General features: G+C 46.8%; 1 protein-coding gene across 1 annotated transcript; it reads right to left on the minus strand.

Moving 5' to 3' along the window:
• Positions 1 to 2046: 2046 nt before the first annotated feature.
• LOC128413960 (testican-2) lies at positions 2047 to 26009 on the minus strand. The gene is made up of 9 exons (XM_053388539.1): positions 25911 to 26009; positions 21095 to 21209; positions 19763 to 19877; positions 11839 to 11953; positions 9371 to 9490; positions 5861 to 6079; positions 4497 to 4559; positions 3275 to 3412; positions 2047 to 2298 (listed from the first exon to the last, which is right to left on the minus strand). The coding sequence occupies exons 2-9, from the start codon at positions 21124 to 21126 to the stop codon at positions 2153 to 2155; spliced, it is 948 nt and encodes a 315-aa protein (XP_053244514.1). The 5' UTR covers positions 21127 to 21209; positions 25911 to 26009; the 3' UTR covers positions 2047 to 2152.

The raw sequence follows: 26009 nt of genomic DNA on the forward strand, positions 1-26009 counted from the left end.
GGACAGATGCATATTCTTGCATTGCAGGGGTTTGGGCCACATGAACCTCAGGGTCCCTTCCAACTCTACAATTCTGTGACTCTGTGTATTAACAAGATGCAAATGGATCTCTTAGCAGCAGAAAGGGAAAGGGGGAGGGTACAAAAATGCAAAGTCTAAGGAGGAAGAGGAGGAATTTCCCAAAGGACAAGGACTGAGAAGGCCACTCCCTCCTGGCAGTGACAAGTTCCAAGTCTCGCTCGGTCATAATTTATTATTCTCTCTGCAGAAAAGTAGAAGAAATAGTGGAATAAAGGAGGGGTGTGAAGCGTGCGGGTGTGTATATAGACAGAGACAAATAGAGAGGGAAAAGCCTAGGCAAGAAGGAAGGTTAAGAGAGGTCGACACAGCAAGGCTTGTTTATTATCACAGCTGGGCTACACAAGTGTTCTCTGTTATGGTGCCACCGCAAGCATGTGGCCGGGCTCACTGGGAGGTTTAGCTCACGTTAAAAAAAATTTAAAATCCCACAGTTATTCATATTTTTGTGTGTGTATTTGAAGGCTATGGAGCCGCACAGAAAGCCTAGATGGCTCTACCGGAAGCGCAGTTTTTGCGTAAGCTCTGGAATGCTCAATGTAATAAGTCAAGCTGGCCCTCCCTCATTCTCCACACACGCTCACACACAAACACCCGCCATCTGCTCACACTGCGTGAGGGCACCCGTGGCTGCAAAACCCATGCACTCGCGACACACTCACACACAGAATCTCACACCTGCAGGAACCCACGCCCACAAAGCAGTGGGTGCGTCCAAATGCAGCAGCAGTGGGACGCCTGTCTCTTTCAAAGGAGAATTTAAAGTTTGCCGTGGTGCACCCTATCCAGGCCAAAAGCCTACAGTTCCCCTGACCTGGAAAAGAATGTAGAAAAGAGCATCTTGCCAAGCATCTTTACCCAGAAACAAAGCAGCCAATAGCAACGCCACACTGCAACCCAAATCATTCGGAAGCAAACTTCCTGGGGTGGCTGTTTTGCTGTTGACGGATGATGGGCCCCCCTTTTTCATCATGGGAACTTTGTTCCTAGCTAGGGATGCCTTTTTGCCGTCGGTTACCCTAGCCTGCCCCACAAATTTGCATTCCACAATCAATAACGTTATTTCTTCTTTTTTTAAAAAATAATAATAATCAGTGTTTCTCAGCCAATTGTGTGCCCAAATGCCTCTGTCACTCTGCCAGGGCACCAAGAGGCCAAATGGAAGCCCGTTATTCTACAGTGACCAGAGATAAAGTTGAGACAAGTTTGCAGTGCCCTTTCTTGGGATCCTCTAAATCAGTGGGCGCAACCCTGTGATCACCTGTCGGTTCTTAAATCAATACGAGGATGCCAAGCCTCCTGTGGGGAATTTTCCAGGGAGGTAGGATTTTGCAGGACCCTCGTGGTGTCTGAGAAGTCCGTGATATGCTAGCCAAGTTTGGAACCAGCGCTGTGCTACCTGTCCCAGCCTGATATGGATCTAACATATGGTCAAAGGAAGAGAAAGGGGCTGCTCTTCATCCCTGACCTGTCAGCCAAAGTCCAGGTGATCACACCTCTTCCATTGCAACAAAGACCCAGGAATGCTTGGCAGAGCTCCTGGGCGCTTGCAGAGCATGTGCTTGAAAGCGATCTGGTGCACCAGGGTGTACATACCTAACAATGTGTAAATTGTTGGAAGCTATTGCTAGGAACCATAACACGAGAGATGATGGGGCAGGTAAACATATTTGGGGGTCTGGCTACGAGCGGAAATGTGTGATAAGACAATTTAAACATTAAATTAAATTACATTTTTTAAATATATTTATATATATAAAAAGACCACCCGAACCTACAGTGCAGAATACTTTGCCCCCTTTCCCATTTTGCTTTGATACAGCTTTGATCTCTGCTAAGCTGGGGGTTGGGAAACAAGATAATCCCCACGGCCATGTAAGGAGAATGGACTCACCCAGGCAGGTGCATACATACACACACTCACACACGCACACACAACATGTTCTGCCATAGTTAGTTACATTCAACTGTGTTTCCTGATCATCTTGTTAAGCTGTTCCTCTCCTTCGGGTTTCGACGGCCGTCTCCCAGCCCTGCAGCCAGCATCCTGACCAAACTGTGCCCTCGGCGGCTTCTACCAGATGTAGCCTCCGTCGTCGGCCTCTCCCACCTCGCCTTCCTCCTCCTCGGCCTCCTCGCCGGCTTCCTCAGTCTCTTTCTCTTCCTCGTCTTCCCACCCGACGCCACTCCCAAAGTCCCCAGAGAATCCAACGATATCATCTGCAACGACGAGAAGAACAACAGCAGCAGCAGAAGCAGCAGCGTTAGTAAGGAAACGGCGGTGCGGCACTTTGGTAACCGTGGATGGTGAACCCTCCCCCTCAGAAGGCATTCATTCACTTCTTCCGTGGCAAGGAAACCTTTCCGCTCAACTCTACAAGTGGGGCCAACAGGAGTGAGCCAGCAGGAAATCACACCAAGCAAATTGGAGTTAACTCTTTGTTAGCAAAAAAAACAAACCCCAGGCCTCGTGAGCACAGCAACTCGTCTCCGGCAAGTCTTCCCCCCTTCCCAGAAGCACTTGCTGAGACTGAAGGTTCCTACCTCCTCACTGCTGCCTAAGTCCAGTGTCTGTGAAGTTAACTCTTTATTCGAAGAAACCAAAACGGTGCAGGCCTAGAGATCACAGCAACTCTTCCTAGTATGTCTTGCCCCAGGGAAGCAGTTGCGAGGTCCCCACCTTCCCACCACTCTGTAAGGCTCCTCCCTCAAATCCTTCCCCGGCAGCCGAAGGCTCTGTTGTCTTGTCTCCCATTCCTCTGCCCTCTTCATTTCTCTGCATGTTCTGGTAGACCAGGAAGAGGGGAGCTGGTCGCAGCAAGTGGGGGAGACACTTGTGCCTCTTCACTAGCCAGTCTTCTCTCTGCCTCTTGGCCTCCCTCCTCTCCTGCTTCAGCTTCTGGACTCCTCTCTGCCACAGACTCTCCCAGCTCACTCAGACCTGTTGCCTCTTCAGCTTCCGACACCTCCTCTGCCCAGTCTTCTCCCTCTGACCGCTCATCGTGGTCCCACCACCATTCCCTGGCCTCTGAGCCTTCTTGTGGGTTCCACAGCTGGTTCTTCCCACCGTTCCTCTGCATCCAACCAGTCCACGACGGGGGCCACATTGGAGGCCCCCCTTGTCGTGTGCAACGTGTACGTTTTGTGCTCCAACCCGCCAACAGTTCTCCCCACTTTCCCTCTCCATTCTCCTTACCACAATCTGGATTCCCATGCATCCGCGTTCCTGTTAGTTCCATGCCAAGGTGGTCCACGCACCAACACTCCCCACTGCTCGGGTCACACTGCATCTTCCGATAGTACCCATCCTCATCGCAGCTGGGGATGAAGATCCCTGGGAAAGCAAAATCAGCAACAGGGCGTCAGTAGAGTTGGGATACAATGGTTGCAGCAGCAGGACTTCATTGCTGGGAAATGATTTTTAGGATTGCTGTGTTTTGAAGAACAAAAAAGAGGAACACATTTGCCGACTTCTGCTTTTAACTATGGATTGCTATGGCAAAAAAGAGGACATGTCCTGGAAAAAGGGGACATATGGCAACCCTAGCAGCCCACAGCATCTTGTACAACTGGGAATTTAAAGGAAGATCATACGCTTTGAATAAGAAAGGATCATAGACTGTAAGGAATAATTGGCCAGAGTAAGGACTTTATATTTAATTGTGCTTAAAACCACCTTAAAAAATAAGCTTCTTCAATACACAGTTAAACAAAAAATGATCTTACCTCAGAGGTGCTTTCACGCATAAACATATGCAATGGAAAACGACAAGGGAAAATCTTCACACAGCGATTATTTCCCTGACAAGAATTATGGTGTGCAAAAAACCACTGACAAAAATCATAATGTGTAATAAGTGGATTTCCATAGATGCACAGGGCCAGGGCAATGCACCGCTACACACACCCCTGGCCTGGCCTGCGACAATGAGCTGTTGCACGATTATCGCTGAAATCTGCCCAGATTGGGGATTTGTTCACACAAATGGCTCCAGCCATGCTTTGGGCATGTCCACCCACATGTATGAGCTGGACCAGGCATCCCCAAACTCGGCCCTCCAGCTGTTTCAGGACTACAACTCCCATCATCCCTAGCTAACAGGACCAGTGGTCAGGGATGATGGGAACTGTAGTCCCAAAACAGCCAGAGGGCTGATTTTGGGAATGCCTGAGCTGGACCTTAGGGAGGAGCCGTTATATCTGCCTAAATCTTCATTCCATGACACCATCATCTAAAACAGATGTGGATCCTCTGGCCTTCAGCTGTGGGGCAAGCAGAGATGGGGCTTGGGTGAAAGAAACCAGCACGGCTGGGTGAAGTGCCTTCCAAGCATCGACTATCAGCACCGAGACATCCACAAGATCCCTTTCCCCTTCCCTCACCCATCCCCAAATACCTCCCCATTTCCACAACTCACCAGGTTTCTTTTTGGCTGCTTCCTGGATCTGTATCCTCTCCAGCTCCACAAGACAAGGAGGCTCTGAAACACCCAAAGCAAAACACACGTCCATTGCAGGATTGCCCAAAACCAGCTCAAAACAATCTCAGCAGAGCCGTGTCAATAAATGAGCCACTCTCCCCCAGTAATCTCTGATACGAGGGCCTACCTTGCAGGACTGCTGGAAGAATAATTAACATAAAATATGCAAAATGCTCTAAGCCCTTAAGAAAAACCACTTACATAAATACCAGGTGTTTCATTTACTAACAGCACTGGTCTACCTTGCAGGTCTGTTGCAAGGATTACTGAAGTATATATGCAAAGGGCTCTGAGTTCATAAGAAAAAGCACTACGTAAACGCTAAGCAAATATTCTCCCTCCTAAAAACCATTGGCAGCTCCTGGGGAGAAAATATAAGAGAGACCAGCTTCGCAGCAAGTCTGGGGAAAAGCATGCTGCTAGAGACTATCAAGGTGGGGTGATGTTTGGGGCTTCCCTTGGGGTCCAGAATTAATCTTGAAGGTGCCTTATTTACAGGCATGTTTCTGCGTTTTATTAGTAGACCTTACTAATGTTCAATTTTATGGTATATTTATTACTGAGATGCTGAGATGTTTTGGTTAACTTATTGTTAAATTCTGTTGCCACTTAGCCAGTTTTGCCACCACGAGCAAAATTTACGACGGAAAGGTGGCGTGCAAATAAAGGACGATGATCTTTAATCTAAGTGGGGCTGTAACAAGTGCCTCTTTAAACAGCTTGAACTTAGTACTAAAGGTAAAGGGTAAAGGGACCCCTGAGCATTAGGTCCAGTCGTGGCTGACTCTGGGGTTGCAGCGCTCATCTCGCTTTATTGGCCGAGGGAGCCGGTGTACAGCTTCCGGGTCATGTGGCCAGCATGACTAAGCCGCTTCTGGCGAACCAGAGCAGCGCACGGAAACGCCGTTTACCTTCCCGCCGGAGCGGTACCTATTTATCTACGTGCACTTTGACGTGCTTTCGAACTGCTAGGTTGGCAGGAGCAGGGACTGAGCAACGGGAGCTCACCCCGTCACGGGGATTCGAACCGCTGACCTTCTGATTGGCAAGTCCTAGGCTCTGTGGTTTAACCCACAGTCCCTGAACTTAGTATTATGCTATGGTAAAACACATCAGCCAAGAAGAGGCCTTTAGCTCAGTGCCATCAGTGAAAGATAGGGAGAAGCCCATTTGTCAGCGTGTGTGTGTATCTCTTTCAGCATCACTTACAACAGTTGGCACTATATAAAGAATGGCGAGATATGACTGACTGGAAGGAGTCAACACAAAAGACTCTTAGGAGAAACCTTGCAGCAACGCACTTTCTCGCCAGAAGCAGAAGCACCACTCTGCGGTGGAGACGCGGCCGTCCTTGTAGGTGTCGCAGGAGTTGAAGAAAGGCCGGATGCAGATCTCGTACTTGTCCAGGTTGATGGCTGCCAGCTCTGTCTGGTCCAGGAAAAGGTCGCCGTTGGTGTCCAGCTTGGAAAACATCCAGCCAATCGAGTCTTTGCAACTGGCCACAAGGCTCTTGTCCAGCACTGCAAGCAGAAGGGGTTTGAAAAAACAACAACAGCAGAGAGTGAGAAAGAAGAGTAAGGGGGAGCAAAGGTGCCTCTGCGCATATAGTTCTAACGAGGGCTGCTTGCGCCCGCAAGTGCGGGATTTGGGTGCAGAATTCATCATCCTGAGGACCTCAGCTTCCATTGTTCCCTCTAAGAGTGAACTCAGGTGGTTTGGAGCCGAAATGGGGTTTCTGAGAGACGAGATGGGAGAAGCAGTGTGTGAAGGTGAACCTCAAGGTAAGAAGAAGTATAAAACTTAAAAAATACACCCCTAGGAGGCAAAACCACCCCAAAGACAACCCAATGGAGACTGAGCATGCTCAGCAGCTGTGGAATGTTGAGTGTCAGCTGGTAAACAAAAAAACCCAAAGTGTGTGTCTGTGTGTTGCAACGGAGTATCCTAAGGATAACACGTCTGTCTGCAATTCTGAACAGGAGCACTTGCACTGAGAGGTAGACCACCTGCAGTGATTTGTTGCAGGTTCTACTCGTTATTTTAAAGAAACCAAGCAAGCTGCTAGACCTTATGGCTACAAAGACAGGGGTGATTAAAAACGTGTAGGCGATGCTTAGGAGCTACACAAACGAGAAGCCGAGCAGAACACCCTGTGGCTGAGAGGCAGGTGCTCCTGGAGTGCCTTGCCGCTCCTCAGAGAAGCTGCATGCATTATGCAAATAGGCTTGAACTGCATAATTTATACCGCTCACAGGGTTCCGTTTTCCTAGTTGCGGAATTTTTACTTATTTAAAAGCTCATGCGTCGACACAAGCCTGTACATACACACAGCCTCTCCTGGAAAGGCTGTCTGTCGACGCCGCTGCACATCAGGATTCAAACGTCAGGCCTGAAATTCTGCACTGGAACCCCAAAATACTGCCATCGCAGTTCTGCATGGCAAATACATGTTAAGCGTGTATGGAGCAGAGGTGAACAACTGCAGGCCCACTGCCAAAATCTGGTCCTCTACAAGGTACCAGCTGCTACCCCTCTCCTTCCTGAAGCCAAGCTAGAGGCAGAAGATGCAAGTAGGACATGGCACACAGGGCGGCAGAAGACAGTGGCAGCCCGCCTGAGAGGGTCATGGCTGTGGCGTCGGCCTGCCACGCTCGGCTCGCTACTCAAAGTGGCCCTCTAGGAAAAGCAGCTGCTGTTGAAGGAGACGGGAGCCTTGCCATTTCCCCGCACGGCCTGCTTCACTTCCTGTCTCCTACGTAGTTTGTGATGCTGCTGCCAGGCTGGTTCCAGATGGACTTCCTCGCCGCTGGAGGTGAGCCACGGCGGCTCACTGCTCTGCTTACGAAAGCCGAGGGACGGGAGCAGCAGAGCCAACGGTGGCACAAGGGCATCGCCCTCCCAACGCGGCAAGACTTCCTCCAATGCATCAGGCCCGCCTGTGGGAGAAGCATGCGGCTTGGCGCTTTCTGTTCACTGACATTTAAACTAATGATCTTCCTCCTGACCGGTCGCACTTCACGTTCTGCGTGTGCTCTGGGACCAATCTGCCAACTCTGCTCAGGGGCTGGGGACTTGTTTAAAACAAACAAGTGCGCAAAAACCTTTACCTTGCTGTGCTCACACAGCAACTGGCAGAGTGTGGGTGGCCCAAACAGAAAGCTCTGCTCTGTGGAAGCAGCCAGGAGATGAGCAGGGCTTGCTTGGTTTAATGTACAAAATGTGCATTTGCTGATGACAAACCAGTCCAACTTTCTGTGCTAAGCACATTTCTCCTTTTATCACACTAACTACAAAAGGAATAATAATAATAATAATAAGTAGAGAATTCCACAGACTCCAGCTTGTCGTTAGAGCGTTAATTTCTCAGATCAGCTCTGAGAACAAAGTATTGTGTTTCAGCTAATGAAAATGTGGCAAATTGGCACATGTATTTAACGCACCGAATCTGATTGGATGAACATGATGGTGACTCAAGAACTGTTTAGTGCAGAGATGGGGAAGCTGTGGCCCTACAGAGTTTATTGGACTACATTGCCCATCATTCCCAGCCAGCTTGGTCGGCAGCTGGGGTCGATGATGGGATTCGTAGTCCAGAAGCATCTGGAGAGCTGCAGATTCCCCGTTCCTGATCTCTTGGTATATAAACTAATAGAGTCACACATAAAGACCAGTTTAGTGCCGAAATACGACAAGCTGCTGGCACCCAACAAGTAACTGCTCAGCCAAAGCAAAAACAATTTAGTTTCACAAGGGGATATAAGAGCTGACACAACAGGGAGAATAAAGATTGACGGAACCAGGCACATCTGCTGCGCCAGCTCTGGTGAAATAAATGAGCCTGTGGCTCTCGCAAAGTCCTATTCATTGCAACAAGGCTGTCTCTCTCTAATGGGAGTTGTTGAAGGGCTGATTGTGGTCACCTTCCCTCATTCAGGCCAGAACACAGAGCTTTCTCACATCGATCCTGAAAACATGGCGGAATTTTCCCACCGGTGTCTGCACTGCTGACGTTACAGCTGAATATGTTCCTGCGTCTTTCACACCTGAATGAAACAACGTTCTTCTTGGTATAACTTAAAGGAAATAGAGGGGTTAAGCCAAGGGGGGGGGGTGACCAGTGGCCCTCCAGATGTTGTTGGATTACAACTCCCTTCCATCCTTGTCCATTGGCCATGCTGGCTCTGGATGATGGGAGAGTAACCCCTGGGTTAAGCCAAAGTATGCATTCAGAAATATCCTATTGCGCATAAGTATCCCCAGGACTGTACCCCTTCGTAGATTGTGAATCACACGTTTCAGCATTATCCCCTATCAAAAGCTCCCTGTGTGTGGAAAACCAGCCTGCCAGGAAGAAATATATAGAAGAAATATGGGCGGTATTCAACAAAACTGTTGCATTAACACAACTGGGTCCCCGGCCGCTGTCCTCAAATCTACTCCAGAGTTGGGGGAAAACCCCAGAAGAGATTTAGGGGGGAAGCAGAGGAGGAGAACATTTCCTTGTGCAAGCAGAAATCCTCATCCTGACTTAAGGTTCGCCTTAATGCTACTACCTTGAACGCAACCCTTTCTCCCCAACGTGCAGGCTTTCCAAGGACAGAAAAGTGTTTGTTTTTTAAACCTATTCAATCATGCAGCCAACCATCCACCTGCAGCTCAAAGACGTTCAGTCTAAGGGAATCACTGGACACAGATAGCAGTCCAGTAACTGCAGAGAGAATCTCTTCGGAGATTGCATGGCTCCGTCCCTGTCTTTCCATGACTGTTTGTGTACTTGTATGCATATGACAACGGCTGCAGTTTCTGCATACCATTCACTGGATTGGCCCCTGCGCTCCCGGAGCTGTTCTGCTTGGCATTCTCATGTAGGAGCTGGAACCAGTCACGGAGCCGATCCCCCAAGTCTGCCAAGTCTTGCCCAGTACAGGTTTCTGTAAATCAAATGCAGAATTATTAACTGAGCACCCCGAGCTGGGAAGAATATGAAAGACACCCAAACTCTATTTTATTCATTGTGCAAGAGTCTCTTTTATGTAGCAAAACATTCCGCCTCCATGGAGTAAAGTCAGTGTGTTAATGTGTGTAATACAGAAAGGACTGCTTACTGAGGAGTTGGGGAAGGGGGTGACTTGTGACATTTATTAGCTTGGAAATCCCTGCCTTAAACAAAAGTCTGAGCTGTCCAAATGGTGGATAAACTCCAGGATTTGACAAGAGCACCACTCACTTGCCTAACCAGAGTGTGTTACACATCTTGGACTTGTCTAGAATTTGGCCTTCTGTACTTTTATGGGGATGTAAAGCAGCAGACAGAAGCCTGCCATTTTAAGGGTTTAGGTACAGAATAGCATACAACTCTGAAACAACCTTTATACCAACAAATTGAACAAAAGTTACACAATTAATTTGCTAATTAATTTGCTAGGTTTTGCTCAGGTAACAGTGCTATATTCGCTAAGTAACATTAAGCATTCTATTTATTCATTTATTTATTTATATTTATTTCATGCAAGCCTCATAGCAGATACTTACCTCTTTATCCTGGCCTTTGATGTCTATGGTACGTTTTCAGGACCCACCTTATATTTTTGATTGTAAATTGGTTCATCTGGTTTTAATACTGTCTAAACCTGCCTTGGGTCCTTATGGTGAGGGGCAAGGAAGAAATCTAAGCAACAACAAAATGGACCTATTTCCTTCCTTCCTCCATTTTGCAAACGACGGTGTAGCGTGAACTGGATTTCCCATTTCCATGCGAACTGGCTCTTGGCAGATGTGCTGAAATGATTTCTGAATCTTTATTGCGTGGACCAGAACTGCAGTCATGGGGGAACCTGATTTTTGGTGCTTTAAGCTTTCCCACAGCACCATATTGACCCAAGTCTAGGAGACCCTAGATGTGTGTGTGGGACCTTTATGGAAGCCCTTCCCCAGCAGTGGGCTCTGATGGGCTTACCTGGCATTAGTGTGCAGCTGAGACTGTGCTCTGAACGCTGCCCTAGAACAATGCTGCACTGTGGGGAAGGGAGCATTTTAATAATATAATAATAATAAATTTTTATTTATATCCCGCCCTCCCCAGCTGGAGCTGGGCTCAGAGCAGCTAACAGCATTAAAAGCAACACAGCATTCTAAAATCAATATTCTAAAATCAATTCAAAATCAAATGGCAACCACTGGGCCAGAGTTCTACGAGGATCACCAAAGGAGGGGCTCAGACTGTGCCTTGGCCAAAGGCCTGGTGGAACAGCTCTGTCTTGCAGGCCCTGCGGAAAGATGTCAAGTCCCGCAGGGCCCTAGTCTCTTGTGACAGAGTGTTCCACCGGATCAGGGCCACAGCCGAAAAAGCCCTGGCTCTGGTTGAGGCCAGCCTAACCTCTCTGTGGCCTGGGACCTCCAAAATGTTTTTGTTTGAAGACCATAAAGTCCTCCATGGGGCATACCAGGAGAGGCGGTCCCGTAGGTACCGTATTTTTCGCCCTATAGGACGCACCGCCCCATAAGGCGCACCTAGTTTTTTTTGGGGGGGGGAAGAAAGGGAAAAAATTATTTCCCCCCCCCAGGCGCGGGGCTGGGGCGGGGGAGGCCCGAGCTTCCTCCGACCCCAGCCCCCAAACAGGCAGCTCTCTGCAAGCCGTGGGAGCCCACGCTGGCTCCCGCTGCTTGCGGAGAGGTCTGCGAAGCCTGGAGAGTGAGAGGGGTCGGTGCGCACCGACCCCTCTCGCTCTCCAGGCTTCAGCGAAAGCCTGCATTCGCCCCATAGGACGCACACACATTTCCCCTTCATTTTTGGAGGGGAAAAAGTGCGTCCTATAGGGCGAAAAATACGGTATTTCCCGTAGGAAATTCAAACAGCGAGTAGACCCAGCATAGCGAACTAGCTCTTTTTTGTTTGTTTTTAAAAGGTGGGTCCATGGCAAGCAGCAGCAGTGCCCGCTGCCACAGTGCTGGAGCCCTGAAACTGCCCAAGGTTGCCTGGTAGTAATGCCAGCCCTGGGGTCACCTTCCCAGAACAAAATGATGACAATGCACACGAAACCGCAGTGTGAGATGTGTTACCGGGGGAGGGAGCTTGCCTGCATCTGGATCATGGTCTCATGTAGTTTTCCTGGCAGACGAATGCATATGGCATGATCAAGGGAGATTGGGGCCCCTTGGAATACGATTTAACGCCAGACTCTTAGGCATGCTTTCTGTTGTTCACACAAAAAGCAGCAGAGAGAAAAAGGGAAGGAGAGGATGCCGTCATCAGACTATTCGCTAAAATGTTCCCCCTGACCTTGTTTGGTGTCTGTGGCTGAGGTCGGGCTATGCTCACTCGCGCATGGGCACTGCCCCTCGCACTTAACCGTCAGCTGTTTGCTGGTCAGGCAGGCTTGCTGCTCCAGTTTGCACTGCAAGACAGAATGGAGAGTAGACAGTCAGAGAAGTCAGCACTTGCCAATCAAATGGGGGGCGGGATACCCAGGCTCCGGGACTCTGCTGGTCTAGGAGAGCCTGCCATGAACCTCCTCAACCTCATCTCACCTGCTCCTTTGCTGCCACCTGACGCTCCCCTCCTCATTTGGTAATCCCTGTCTAGTCTGTCCAACATAGACCACACACCCTTACAGAGTGGACAATGCCTCCCTTTCCTCTATCTTTGGGCAGCAGGAGCAAGAGCAGAAGGGGAGATGGGCGGCAGGACCACTTCATCACCTCGGTCAACAGGCCACACCCTTTTGGCTCCTCCTCTCCTTAAGTTGTTTTCATCCCAGCTGGTCCTGCAAAGCCCTGGTGCCTGAGTTTGCTTATCTCCATCCCTTTCCCCCGTTTTGTATCATCTCTTTTAGATTATAAACCTGAGGGCAGCAACTGTCTTGCTTTTTAAATGATTGTTAAGTTGCTTTTCAGCTTCCGGAGCAGGGTCCAAACACTACAAACAAACAAATGGATACTCTAAGTTCTGCACTAAGATGACAATTCACCTACCGCTTAATGCAATGGCTGAATACTCATGCACAAGTTCGTAACGGTTACTCCCCACCCCCCCTGCCCAATTCCAAATTCCATGAATAATATTCCTCCTTGATGGGAAGCAACTCCATTAATCAGCTCCAGTGTAAACACATTAATCACAGGGATTAGCGGCTGCGTATATCAATATGCTGACATTCAATATAATAAATCGGAGGATGTGACCATTTCCCTTTTGTCCGCGATAGAAAGCACAGCGGGTCTTGGAAAGTATTCCTATGGCAGTATAATGAACTCTGCCTCTGGAGCCATGCCCAGCTGGAGCAATGGTGCTCAGCTGATGTAGTCCAACTTAGGAAAGGGTTCTGTTACTAGCCAAGGCTACATGCCTGCCATGATTTCCATGATGGGGAGGGAAAGGGGCACCACAAAACGAGGTTTTCTGAGAATTTCTGCTTTTATGATGGGGAAGATATATACACAAGTATGTGTGCAAAGGAAGGGAAGGAATCGGGGAATAAATAAGGCTTTTGGTAGCTGGGGTGGGGCTTCAGTGCATGAGGCAGTTTCTCATGCTCTTAATGACTAGCACAAAAGAAATGTTGCAGAATTCTGCATTTATTATTGATCACTATTTTTTATTATTAGAGACATCTTGCAAATGGGCTTATTTTTCACCCGCTTACACAGGTCACAGAATTTGGCTTGACGTGGGATTTTGATTGCAAAGGCACGGACGGGGTTTTTAGTTATAGTGCACCCAATTCTGCTTATAAGGTAAAGGGACCCCTGACCATTAGGTCTAGTCGTGACAGACTCTGGGGTTGCGGTGCTCATCTCGCTTTATTTGCCGAGGGAGCCAGAGTATAGCTTCCGGGTCATGTGGCCAGCATGACTAAGCCACTTCTGGCGAAACAGAGCAGCGCACGGAAACGCTGTTTACCTTCCTGCCAGAGTGGTACCTATTTATCTACTTGCACTTTGTGCTTTTGAACTGCTAGGTTGGCAGGAGCAGGGACCGAACAACGGGAGCTCACCCCGTCGCGGGGATTCGAACAACTGACCTTCTGATCGGCAAGTCCTAGGCTCTGTGGTTTAACCCACAGCGCCACCATATCTCATGCCAAAACACAGGAGGGCTCTGCATAGGGATGGGGAATCAAACTTTCCCCCCATGCTCTCTGAATGTTAGGGCTCCATGGCTAGATCCTGCCTCCTTCCCATGATGATCCTTGCTCTTTATTCTGAGTACATTTAGGAGCTCTAAGTTCCAGCAACGAGAATCTCTCTCCCGCTGACCCCTTTGAAATCCAAGGACAGATTGCAACAGAAGGGTTTTGCAGCAGGCCAGCCTTCTGATCCTGTTACTTTTTTTTATTTAACTCTTCAGGCAACGAGGAACTAAAAGCAAATAACAATGAATCTTCTTAGTGCTAATCTCCCCCGAATGAAATTTCCTGCTGTGTCCTGGTTTCGAACTAATCAGGCTAAGGCTTCTCAACATTCTTTGGTGCATAATAGGCTACAAACTGGCTGCCTGTTTCCTGCAAACTATAGAAAAATATTTCCCCCAGCCATTGACTTGACCTGCTGTGATTTCATGGGCCATTCACAAACATCTTAATAACTGATGGGATGGGAGAAAGAGTAACAATTTTTATTTTTTTTTAAAAGGGAAGGACCCCAGTATATTTGGCTGTGACAAAACACCACACACAGAGCGTATGGAAATGGAGGATTTAGTTGGTGGGAAGATGAAGGGGTAGATTCACAAAACCCAAAACAAATTTGAGCAAGATGGCCAATGGAACTGGTTACTTAGAGGGATGGTGCAGTCTCCCTCACTGGCACAAGCGATGGACAAATCTCCAATTTATTCCAGTTTCTCATTTCTCCAAACTTAAATTCGGTTCTCCATATTTCCACATGGTTGTGGTTTTTTTTAAAAAAAGTTCCCATGAAAATTCACCAGTGTTTTTGTGTGTAAATTTATCCTAATCTACACGTTTGTATGCAATTTCCCCTAATGAAAAAGTGTACGCAAAACAATTTCTCCTAATACAATAAACTGTTGCATGTAATTTTTCACTCATATATGCATTTTTATGCACACTTTACACCAGTATGTGCATTTTTGTACACATTACTTCTCAGGAGAGCTGCACTACAAAATTCAGAAAAGTGTGACTTTTGAAGACTGTGTTTTGGTTCTGGTATTGTGTTGGAAAGCATGAAGTAGGTACGTTCATCTTTACACACAAACTGAATTGAATTTCTCCTCCCATGCCCTACTCACTGGAGGCTTTTAAACAGGCTGGACCTGCATCAAACTACATGTCCAACAAGACCACCTCCAAATTTATGGTTCCAAGTGGTCGGTTCAAAGCATGTTACAGCTGTTTACATAGCGGCAAAGCCGTAATTCCAGTGCTCCACCTCACTGCCAGATCGGTGCTCGGGATGCAAGGAAACAAGCAGGAAAGAATCATAATCCTCACTTCCTGTCACAAATTGCCCTGGCCACCATACGGAGCAATCCAAAAATGGCTGTAAAAGATCTCTGAATTGCATGCTTCAGGAGCTGTATAAAAACCAGCCTCAGTTTTTAGCAAAGGAACCATGCTTCGGTTTCTGAATCAGTTTACCCCAGGCTGGGAGGCGATTCTTCACAAGACTCGCTTCTCTATTTTGAGAGAGTTAAATGCAATTTTATGTGCTAAAGGCAAGAGCTTAGTTGGAACAGACTCCCCCATTCCAACAGCCAGAAGGCAGAAAAAGTAGGTCAGCACAGCATAACAAGGGCTACCCAAACGAGCTTTGGCTCAGTGAGTCACACCAATCCTGCACAGCTTCACTGTACTGCATGTAACGCAAAGGCATATTGCACTCACTTCCAATACTGTAAATATACCACTGCACTGTTACCCAGGGACTCACTTTGTCTAGAAGGAAAGTCAAATGACCTCAAACCCTTGGCGATACTTATATTGCCGCTGTCCGTCTTTTTAAGGGACCTGGTTTACATTTCATGGAATCAAAAAGTTGGAAGGTGTCTCGAAAGGTCAATGACTTCAGCACACCACTACAGCAACCTTAACAGAGGGCCAGCCAGCCTCTGCTTAAACAGCTCCAGCAGAGGAGAACCTAACAACCTCCCAAAGAGGTCAAAGAGCTCTTACTGTTAGGAAGTTTCTCCTAATATTAAGCTGAAATCTGCTTTGTTGCCATTTCTACCTGTTGGTTCCAGTCATGATTCCGTGGGCCAAAACCATTCACAATGTCCTAATTGTATGCATTTTGTTTCCAGAATGTGATGTTTTGATACCAACATCTTGGTAACAGACATTCTCCCTTTTCTAACCAACACCAGGGAAAGCCAATAGTATTTCCTTCTCCAGAAATGAAGGTGCCCTTAAAAAAGAAAAGAAAAAAGGATTCCTTGATCTTGCTGCCAAAACTCATCTTGATTTCTGGTCTGGTCAATGGGCCCAGCAGGTTTTCATATCGTTTCAAAAACCTGTTTGATTACAGGTGACAATGAGGATAAAATAAATTCGTGGAAGGGGCATAGCTCAATGGTAGCACATCTGCCTTGCATATAAAGGTAAAGGGACCCCTGACCATTAGGTCCAGTCGTGGCTGACTCTGGGGGTGCGGTGCACATCTTGCTTTACTGGCCGAGGGAGCCGGCGTACAGTTTCCAGGTAATGTGGCCAGCATGACTAAGCCGCTTCTGGCGAACCAGAGCAGCGCACAGAAATGCCGTTTACCTTCCCGCTGGAGCGGTACCTATTTATCTACTTGCACTTGACGTGCTTTCGAACTGCTAGGTGGGCAGGAGCAGGGACCGAGCAACGGGAGCTCACCCCGTCGCGGGGATTTGAACCGCCAACCTTCTGATTGGCAAGCCCTAGGCTCTGTGCTTTAACCCACAGCGCCACCTGTGTCCCGTGCCTTCCGTATAGAAGGTCCCAATTTCACTCCCCGGCGTCTCCAGGCAGGACTGATAAGGACTCCTGCCTGGAGTGTTGCTGCCAGTCAGTGCAGGCAATACTGAGCTGAATGGACAATTCGTCTGACTTCGTATAAGGCAGTTTCCTTTCTTACTGTGGGTCTGATTTGACTAACCAGTCTAATAATAATAATAATAATAATAATAATAATAATAATAAAAATTTATTTATACCCTCCCCCCAATCTGGCTGGGTTTCCCCAGCCACTCTGGGCAGCTCCCAACAGAGTATTAAAAACACAATAAAACATCAAACATTAAAAACTTCCCTAAACAGGGCTGCCTTCAGATGTCTTCTAAAAGCCAGATAGTTGTTTATTTCCTTGACATCTGATGGGAGGGCCTTCCACAGGGCAGGTGCCACTACCGAGAAGGCCCTCTGCTTGGTTCCCTGTAGCTTCACTTCTTGCAGTGAGGGAACTGCCAGAAGGCCCTCAGAGCTGGACCTCAGTGTCCGGGCTGAATGATGGGGGTGGAGGCACTAGCAGAAGGCTGCACAAGGAAGCCCGCACAATTGGCCGAGGGTGTGCGTGTGTCAGTACAGAATGAGAAGGGAGGAGAAGGGAAACCACTCTGTCAGGCAAACAGAAATGTGTGTGCTGACAGAGTGATCTCCTTAGCGCTACAAATCCCTCCCTCTGTTACTAAATGCGTGTCTGCACCAGAGGAAGTGAAGCCTTTGTATAATTTGTTATTCCCTTAAAAGCTGTGCCTCATTTTATTATTTTCTCCATGCCTTTTTGGTTCTTTTCATCATACTAGCATTCACGAGAATTCTGCAGATCTGCAGCGTTTAGCAATGACAGTTTTAGCTGTCCTCAAAAGAAAAAGGGGAAAAAACCAGCTCATAATTACCTCTTCTTTATCTTTAAAATCAACCAATTACTCCACCTCTGGGACCTCCACCAAAGGGTTATATATAATCTTGATATAATTTTGTGGGTTGGTGATAAATTAAGCAGAGGTGCCAGAGAGGTTGTCTTTGTTGGTTATTATCTTTAATATCGCTCGCTAACAATGCCTCCAGTGCTTCCACTAATATATATATATATGTATGTGTATGTAATATATTTAACTGAACTGAAGTACTAAGTACTGCTCCACAGTTTGGGTTAATGTGTCCTTACAATTTTCACAAAATTGTCCGTTTTTACAGATGGAAATGAATGGTGAGAGGATTTAGGCCACCCACTGACAGCCTAGAGGAGAAGAGCGTTAATGAAGTACAAAATTATGTCCATGAGATGGCAATGTAGGGAAGAGGGCAAAGTTTCTAAGCTTGAGAGGAGAGGTGTTGTGAGCAGTCAAAAGACACAACGAGAGGAAGGGGCAAGTGGCTTCCATGTCTTCTGCTCACACTCCTGAGTCTTGTCCTAAGGAAGGAGACAGGCACTTCCCTCACAGTGAGATGGCCTCACTCCTGAGCCTCCAACAGAACGTGCTTTTCCGCACTACAATCCAGAAATGCGGAAAGAGGAACCATTAGTCCCTTGAGCAACCCTTCTGAAACAAACAGGCCTTAATAACAAGTTAAAGAACCAAGCTTTTCCTATGGCAAAGTGTTGCATGAGATGCAAGTAAAGATTTATTTATTTGTTACATTTATATGCTGCTACCTTTCCTGCTTTTGAATTATGGTGCTGGAGGAGACTCTTGAGAGTCCCATGGACTGCAAGAAGATCAAACGTATCCAGTCTGAAGGAAATCAGCCCTGAGTGCTCACTGGAAGGACAGATCCTGAAGCTGAGGCTCCAATACTTTGGCCACCTCATGAGAAGAGAAGACTCCCTGGAAAAGACCCTGATATTGGGAAAGATGGAGGGCACAAGGAGAAGGGGACAACAGAGGACGAGATGGTTGGATAGTGTAAAATTAATGAGTGTTAGAAAAATGTTGGAATGGAATTATATGGCTTTAGTAGAAATATTATAAGGAATTAAGCATAAATAAGAACTATAGTATTAATGGAAAATAAGGTTAAAATATGTTAAGATAACCATATGACAGAAAATAGAGAAAGATGGAAAGGATTTGCTGAAATAATTAATAGAAATGGAATACAAAAAGGGAGGTGAGAGGAGGTCGATGAAACAAGGGAATGAAAGAGAGGGTATTGAGATGGTATGATGTGTGTTTTTTGAATTGTTTTTGCTCTCGTTTTGTTTAATGTGTTAATGTTGTGTTGTGTATTGTTTATATATTGTACTGTATTGTTTTTTCTTTCTTTTGCTTTTTCTTTTTTTTCTTTTCTTTTCTCCTTTTTGTAAGGTTTAAAAGTAATAAATATTATTTTTTTAAAAAAGAGACTCTCAAGAGTCCCATGGACTGCAAGAAGATCAAACCCATCCATTCTGAAGGAAATCAGCCCTGAGTGCTCACTGGAAGGACAGATCGTGAAGCTGAGGCTCCAATACTTTGGCCACCTCATGAGAAGAGAAGACTCCCTGGAAAAGACCCTGATGTTGGGAAAGATTGAGGGCACAAGGAGAAGGGGATGACAGAGGACGAGATGGTTGGATAGTGTTCTTCAAGCTACCAGCATGAGTCTGACCAAACTGCGGGAGGCAGTGGAAGACAGGAGCGCCTGGCGTGCTCTGGTCCATGGGGTCACGAAGAGTCGGACACAACTAAACGACTAAACAACACCTTTCCTTCGGGAAGCTCCCTTGTATCTTCTTCTTCCTACTACTACTACTACTATTAGGATTTACAAGCTGTTTGTAGAGCCAACTCCCAGTACACCATAAAGCCGGCTGAATAACTTTGGGTCCATTACTGGGTGGTTGGTTTTGTTTTGTTTTTAAGCTTAACCTACCTCACAGGGTTGTTGTGAAGACAGAATAGGTGGGTGGGTAGAGAAACAAAAGGACTCGGAGCTAATTCTAGCAGCTCAGTTGCCTACACCGTGGTGCTGATAAGGCCAAGGTTGTGGGGTTTGATCGCCTTAAGGGACAGTGGCAAATTCCTGCACTGCGGGGGTTGGACTAGATGACCCTCAGGTACCCTTCCAACTCTGCAATCCTATGACTCTTAAGAATGTAAGGAACAAGCAAAGACTGTAAAATAACTCAAGAGAACAGAGATACAAAAACTCCCTGCACGCCTCCCCGCATAATACTAAACAGGTATGAAATTCAGACCAGACCCCCTGAAACGTTGCGGCTGCTTCTTCCCCTGAACGAACGCCCTCCCGCCAACCTCATTTCCAGGCTTAGCTGCTGCCATTTTCTCTCACCACGGAGCTGTAAGTGTGTCCATCGGAGCCACAGACAGATGCGAGCTGGGTCATGTGACAAGGCTTGCAAAAGCTCTCCTTGTTTCCATGGAGTTTCAGGGTAGGCTGTTTGATTCTGTGGGTGCACAGGAGGAAGAGATAAGAAAGAAACAAAGAATTCGTATTAAAGCAGGGATAACCTCGCAGCAAACACGCCCTCAGGCACAAGATGCACTCTTCTCTGTTTGGCACTTGAGGAATGTGAAATATCCCAAAACTGCAGACTGGAGACTGCTCCTCAGGTATCACTGTAATATAAAAGGCAGGGATCCACAAGTGAAACTTTTCACAGAGCCACGAGGAGGAAAAGCTTCACCTATGGATTTCTGCCTGTTGTGCTCCCATGAAAGCCACACGGAGAGCTTCCGCCTGCCAAACAGCGACAGCTTTAACCTTCAGTTATATGATTTGTTCGCAGGAGAAAGGGGCAAAAAGCCATCGAGGCCAAAGGCCTCTTCAGCCATTTGGGGCGAATGCACATGGATTGATAGAGGCAGGGGCATGCACAGAAACCCCAGTCCCAGCGTCACTGCATGGGCCAGATCCACTTCACACCATCCTGTATTGAGAGCAAAAGTCTGAAGGGAGATTGTAAGGGTGTTCAGATGAATGTGTGCATGCACCTGTTTTCTCCCCGCTCTTAGCTCACAGGAGTTTGGGCGAACACTTGCAGAGAGCTCATGTGTGAACACATAATGTTAAGTGAAGGAGTGAAGGAGAGCCTTAGCCACAAGGAATGAGTTCACCTGCGCAATATGGCCTCCCTTAGGGATACTGCCTATTCCTCCTCTGCCTTTTCACTCTTAAATTCAAAAAAGAAAAATAAGTTAAGACTTATGGAAATTGTGCAGGCAACTCTATACCTGCTTGTTCAGTGAAAACAGGCAGTGGGGAGCAGGATCCGCCCAACGGGCCAAATCCTGACCACCCCCACGGGCCATTTTGAGAGATGGGTAGTGCCTCCATCACCTGACGTCACAAAGGTGTCACATGATCCGAAATATACCTGGTCCTGAGTTTCAGAGTCCTGGCTAACAAGTTGCACTTCAGCGGGTGGCTGACAAGCACTTGGCACTTTTAAAAATATTCATTCAATATCCTGAATAAAACAAATCACTTTTAAATCTACTAGCCAACTGTATTTAAGTTTGGGTTGTCCTCCATTGGCTTATAACAGCTTCCTTCCTTCCTGGTGTGACCACCACAAAAGGACTCGGCGGAAGCAAGAGCAAGTCACTCAGTAACACCTATTGCCACACCAGGGACTCATGGGGAGGCCAGCTGCTTCCTTACCTGTGCTCCAGCTTTTTGCGGCTAATGCACATAGCTCGCTGGTAGCCCTGGGCGATGCACACCTTGTGCCGGCTGCATTTCACTTTCTGGCAGGGATCCTTAGTGGTGTCCACACCTAAAGCCAGAAGTAAATGGAGTGTGAATGACTAAATGCTCCTTTTTATAGCAGAGTTTGCTGCCTGATATAAAGCAGAAGCTTGCAGACAACCACACACACGCTAAAAACCACAAAGCAACCATGGTCTGCAATACTTCGTTACATGCAAGTATATCAGGATCAGAAGCTGTTTCACAAATCAACTTAAATTGAGTCTGATAATTGGACTAGTTTCCCATTTGTAGTGTTATCTTATAAATAGGGCTGCCCTACGTCCGGGACTCCCGGGTGTATGGCAATGTTGGAAGTGTTGGTTTTTTTGGCGAATTTCCTAAAAAAAAAAAAAAAGCACAGCAACTTCATTTTGAGATTTTGCAGGAAAAGATCAACAACTTTTGTGTTTGGATATTCACTTTTTGAAATACGGCAACCCTATTACAAACAACTTTGCTACAATCAACGATTTTGAAATTATTTGCACGCAGTGTGCCGTGTACTGCCGACTGCCTTTGCAAACAAACCTAAACTCACCGCTTTAGGAAGACAGCTCCCCAATATGCAACGGCAATGAACCTTCTTGCTTTGTGCTCTCTCTATGACCTGCGTGGATTCCCACCACATGCAAAAAGGTGCTGCAAGAGAAAACCACCTGACATGGTACGTATAAGCATTCACATTCCCATCTTCGCTGAGGAATGGGCAGGAATGTGCAGCTGCAGCTGTCCTGCACGGACACAGTCAAGGGTCACCTTACACTTGTCATGTGTGCCTGTCAATATGCAGCCGACGTGGGCCTTGACAAATCAGCTGGCTTACTCACCTGCAGCAGTGTCCAGTGCTGAACTACATATACTGAAGGCTCTTTGGATTTGCATTCAGGGCGTGTTTGTGTGTGATGGAGGACTTTGTGCAAGAAAAGCCCTAACCACAAAGGTGAAGTATCTGCTGGGTTGAGACCAATATTATTGTCATGATGGTTCTCTACAGAACTAGCACCTGCCACCTGAAATCTACTCTCTAGCCACTCCCCTTTCAAACACATTTTTGTTTAGATTTATTTTTTTAAAACACACACACACACTCTATGCATCCAAACATCTAAACCCCAAATCGGTGAGATTTAGGTAATACGCCCACAACAACTAATCATCACTAAATTTGGGAAACAGCTATAAGCTCAGTGGTCGACTGCATGCTTTGAATGCAGAACGATCAAGTTTCGATCGCAAGCATCTCCAAGCAGCTCAGGGAAAGACTCTCTCCTCAAAATCTGGAGAGCTGCACCCAGTCAACGGAGACAACCCTGAGCTGCATGGACCACTGGGCTGGCTCAGCAGAAGGCAGCTTTCCATGTACGCTGTGTCAAATCTAGAATAACAAACAAGTTTCAAGCCCTGTGCTCTAATCCGGCCCGAATGACTGGTCTCCTGAAACAGCCTCCTGCTTGCATTTGTCAACGAAGGTACACATCTCCATCTGGGCTGCAGTGGTTATCTACCCTCTACCAAATCGTCTGACAGATGTAGTTTGGAACTTCCTGAGGGCACCTGAGGTTGGAGGAGGATGGGCTAGATGCATCTTTGGATGGGAATGGAAGAGGTGCCTCTAAACCCAGTCCCTCCAACTGCACATCACTAGCTGCCCGCGATTGCTGTTGGATTTGGGCCGCAGAGGACAATGCAGCGTAGAGCTAAGCGCCCTTAAGCTCGCCGCTTTCAAAGGGCATAATAAGCATGCTTAAATCTGCGTGGGTTCAAAGCCAGCAAACTTTACAACGGCAGGAACTTTGCAGCCCGGATCAGGCAGCCTTTGAAAAACAAAATGCTCTTGCACTATTTTCTGAAGGTCAGCAAATCAGTATTCTGGTCAGGCCAGAGCAGTCAAGGCATTCTTTAAATTGAATTGCCTTTATTTAATAAAACCAAGGGAGATCAAAGGACTGGTGCTCAAGTACTCAATTTTCTAAAAGTTTAGAAAAAAAAAGTCTGGTGCCAGCAGTGATTGGAAGATCAGGCGGTGGTAACCAGTGAAACTCCAGCTCCTCAAAGCTTGAATGTATAAACCTGCTTTAAACAGAATCAGGACCTCAGTCGACCTATTTCAGTTCTGTCTATAGCAAGATGGAGGAATCTGTGGCCTCCATGTGCTATGGGACTCCAACTCCCATCATCCTCAGCCAGCAAGGGATGATGGGAGATGGGAGTTCATCAACATCTGGAGGTTCCCCATTCCTGGCTATGGCTTTATAAGGTCTCAGAGAGGAATCTTTCCAGCTCCATACCTGGCGATGCCAGAGTCTGAACCTGGGAGCTTGGGTATGCAAAGTATACACTCTTACTTATTTATGTGTCAATTTTATTTAAGTCAACCATGTCTACACCACTTGCCACCTTAGCATCTAAGTGGTGTACGGGAAGGATAAAATTAAAGCCAGTTAAAACTGACTGTGATTTAAAAAAATAAAAATAAACTATCTGCAATTGAACTATGGTCTGTTCTTATAGCTTGAGCATGCTGTTCTCTTGCATACATTCTTCAACGGTTTCGAAGACCGCGTTGCTCAGGCAACATGTGGATATACTCAAGTTGCTTGCCATAGAACACATGCTTTGATTGCAATCCCTAACATCTCCAGGGAGAAGGTTCAGAAAGCAAGGAACGAGGAAGGCTCTGGTGTCAGCTTAAGTAGTAGACTAGACAGACCCAATGGTCTTGCCTAGAAGAAAGAAACTTCCTCTGTTCCAGGTTGGCTAGGAAGCTTAACCACACAGCATCTAAGTCAGCAAACTATTCCATCAGTTCTCCCTATGCCCCATATACGTTCTTTCCCTAGAATAGGGAAAGGGAAACCTCAGGTCTGGTGGCCCCACCAGCGCTCTCTTTTGGACTCCCCGAGCTCTCCACCAGCCATATCCCCTCTCCCCAGACCACACGATTCACAGTTTCGGCTTTACAACCTTCTTGAACGTTTTTGCCAGTCTGGAACCTGCTCCTGAACTCTACACTCATTGTTCTACCCATTTTTGTTTCTGGCCCCACCCACTTCTGGCATGTGGCCCTCGGGACATTGCTGAGAAGGTAAGCTGGGTGGTTTTCCTCTGGGTGGAAAACATTCCCCATCTGTGTGATAGAGTATCTACGCAGTACCAGCGCTCCCCTTTTTTCATCCAAGTCTCCCTTTTGAAAACTAAACTTTCCCATCATGCTTTTGTTACTTGACCTGTTTACATAACTGTCCACACCACCCTTCAGTAGATATCCCTGCTGAAGTGGTTTACATGGAAAGGCCAATGCGAAAAAGAATCAAAGCGCACGTGAAGAATCACATAAACACAAAGGCTGAAAAGGCAGCGGTATCTGAAAGCTGTAGTGCCGCCAATCAGAGGAGCACAGCTGCATTTACCCTTCCTGCCCCTCTTCCCTACCTAACAGCTGATCAGCGCAACTGCAGTTGATTTGACAGAGCTACATGTTGCACATGGACATTGTTGGATCAGCGCCAACTGCCCCACTTGCAAAAAAAGGAGAGGATATATACACACACACACACACACACACACACACCTCATATCCCACTACAACGCTTAGATTAAAATTAGACCAAATTTAGAAAACCTTCAAGCACAGGAAGGTCTTTAAAGCAGATTTAAAATTAATCAGAGGAGTGCCCATGTGGACTTCCCTGGCAAAGCATTTGTGCAAACTGCAGTACCACCCCCGAGACGGCCCTACAACATCCAAACTCAACTGCTTTAAAACGACCGTGGACGTCTCCCGACGAGCCCCTGAAACAGCCATTGATTCAGATTATTTCCTCTCCTGCATGAAATTGAGTCCTGCACCATTCCACTTTTTTATTATCTGGACAGCTGCTCAGAGCTCAACTCTGTGCTTCTACTCCGCAAATTTCTCCTCTGTCACATCAACCACCCACCCAATAATTTTGGATCAATCATCTGTGAAGTCACAACTCTGGAGGCATCGATTTCAAGTAGCAATTAAATGATACTAACCAAGGAAACCAAACCTGCAAACTGTAAACATTTAGAAGCAGGCGTCTCCACTAACATAAAAGGGGGTTTATTTCCATCACTCGCATAAGCATAATCAATTCTGCTCAATGGCACACAACACCCTTATCTAACATGCAGGGAAATAGACTTAAATAACCCAAACACCTGGAAGAGCATCAGAATTCACCCCAGAAGAAAGTGATTAAGGCCATGGGTAGCCCACTCTAATGAATTATCAAGGGCAGGGAAAACTTTGGCCTGTCTACAAATTGTTTTTGTGTTTTTAAGAATATGCATTGGCAGGTAAATTGTATATGAAAGACTACTGCAGCTCAGAGGTAAGGCTATACTGCTAATGGAACAGAGGGAATGGAAGATAAAAAAGGAAGACCATAGCCTCCACTTAGAAGGAAAGTTGCAATTCCTGCATGATACACACATATTTTTTGCAGCTAGTAAAACCGAAACCGGGAAACACATCTCTCTTCAAACACGCCTGTACTCTGACTTGACAGTCTTGCCTTCAAAGTCATTTTAAAACGTCTTTAGAATAAATGAAAGCAAGGTAGATGCAAGTGAGATTTGCTCCCGTATTTACCATCTTGCAGGCCAGGAGGAACCTTCTCCTAACAAGGTCTTGGGCACTTTATCGCAACAGGTCCTTTAAAAAGATTAAGCAGAACCAAAAAAAAAGGAAAAAGGGTACCTTCATCAACTGGCTGATTATCCTCCCAGCTTTTGATGTAGTCATCCTAAATGGGGGGAAAGGAAAATGACAGCCTAAGTGAATTAAAAGAGTTTAAAC

This window comes from Podarcis raffonei, chromosome 5 (genome assembly GCF_027172205.1).
Source record: "Podarcis raffonei isolate rPodRaf1 chromosome 5, rPodRaf1.pri, whole genome shotgun sequence".
In the NCBI taxonomy this organism is placed as follows: domain Eukaryota; kingdom Metazoa; phylum Chordata; class Lepidosauria; order Squamata; family Lacertidae; genus Podarcis; species Podarcis raffonei.

What these genes read in the sequence shown, in the direction of transcription:
- LOC128413960 (XM_053388539.1), bottom strand. Translation starts at nt 21,126, where the DNA reads ATGTGCATTAGCCGCAAAAAGCTGGAGCACAG. An exon ending in AGCCACAGACACCAAACAAG is followed by an intron (nt 9,491 to 11,838) that starts GTCAGGGGGAAC and finishes TTTGATTTACAG; the next exon opens with AAACCTGTACTGGGCAAGAC. An exon ending in AGGGGCCAATCCAGTGAATG is followed by an intron (nt 6,080 to 9,370) that starts GTATGCAGAAAC and finishes TTCTGCTTGCAG; the next exon opens with TGCTGGACAAGAGCCTTGTG.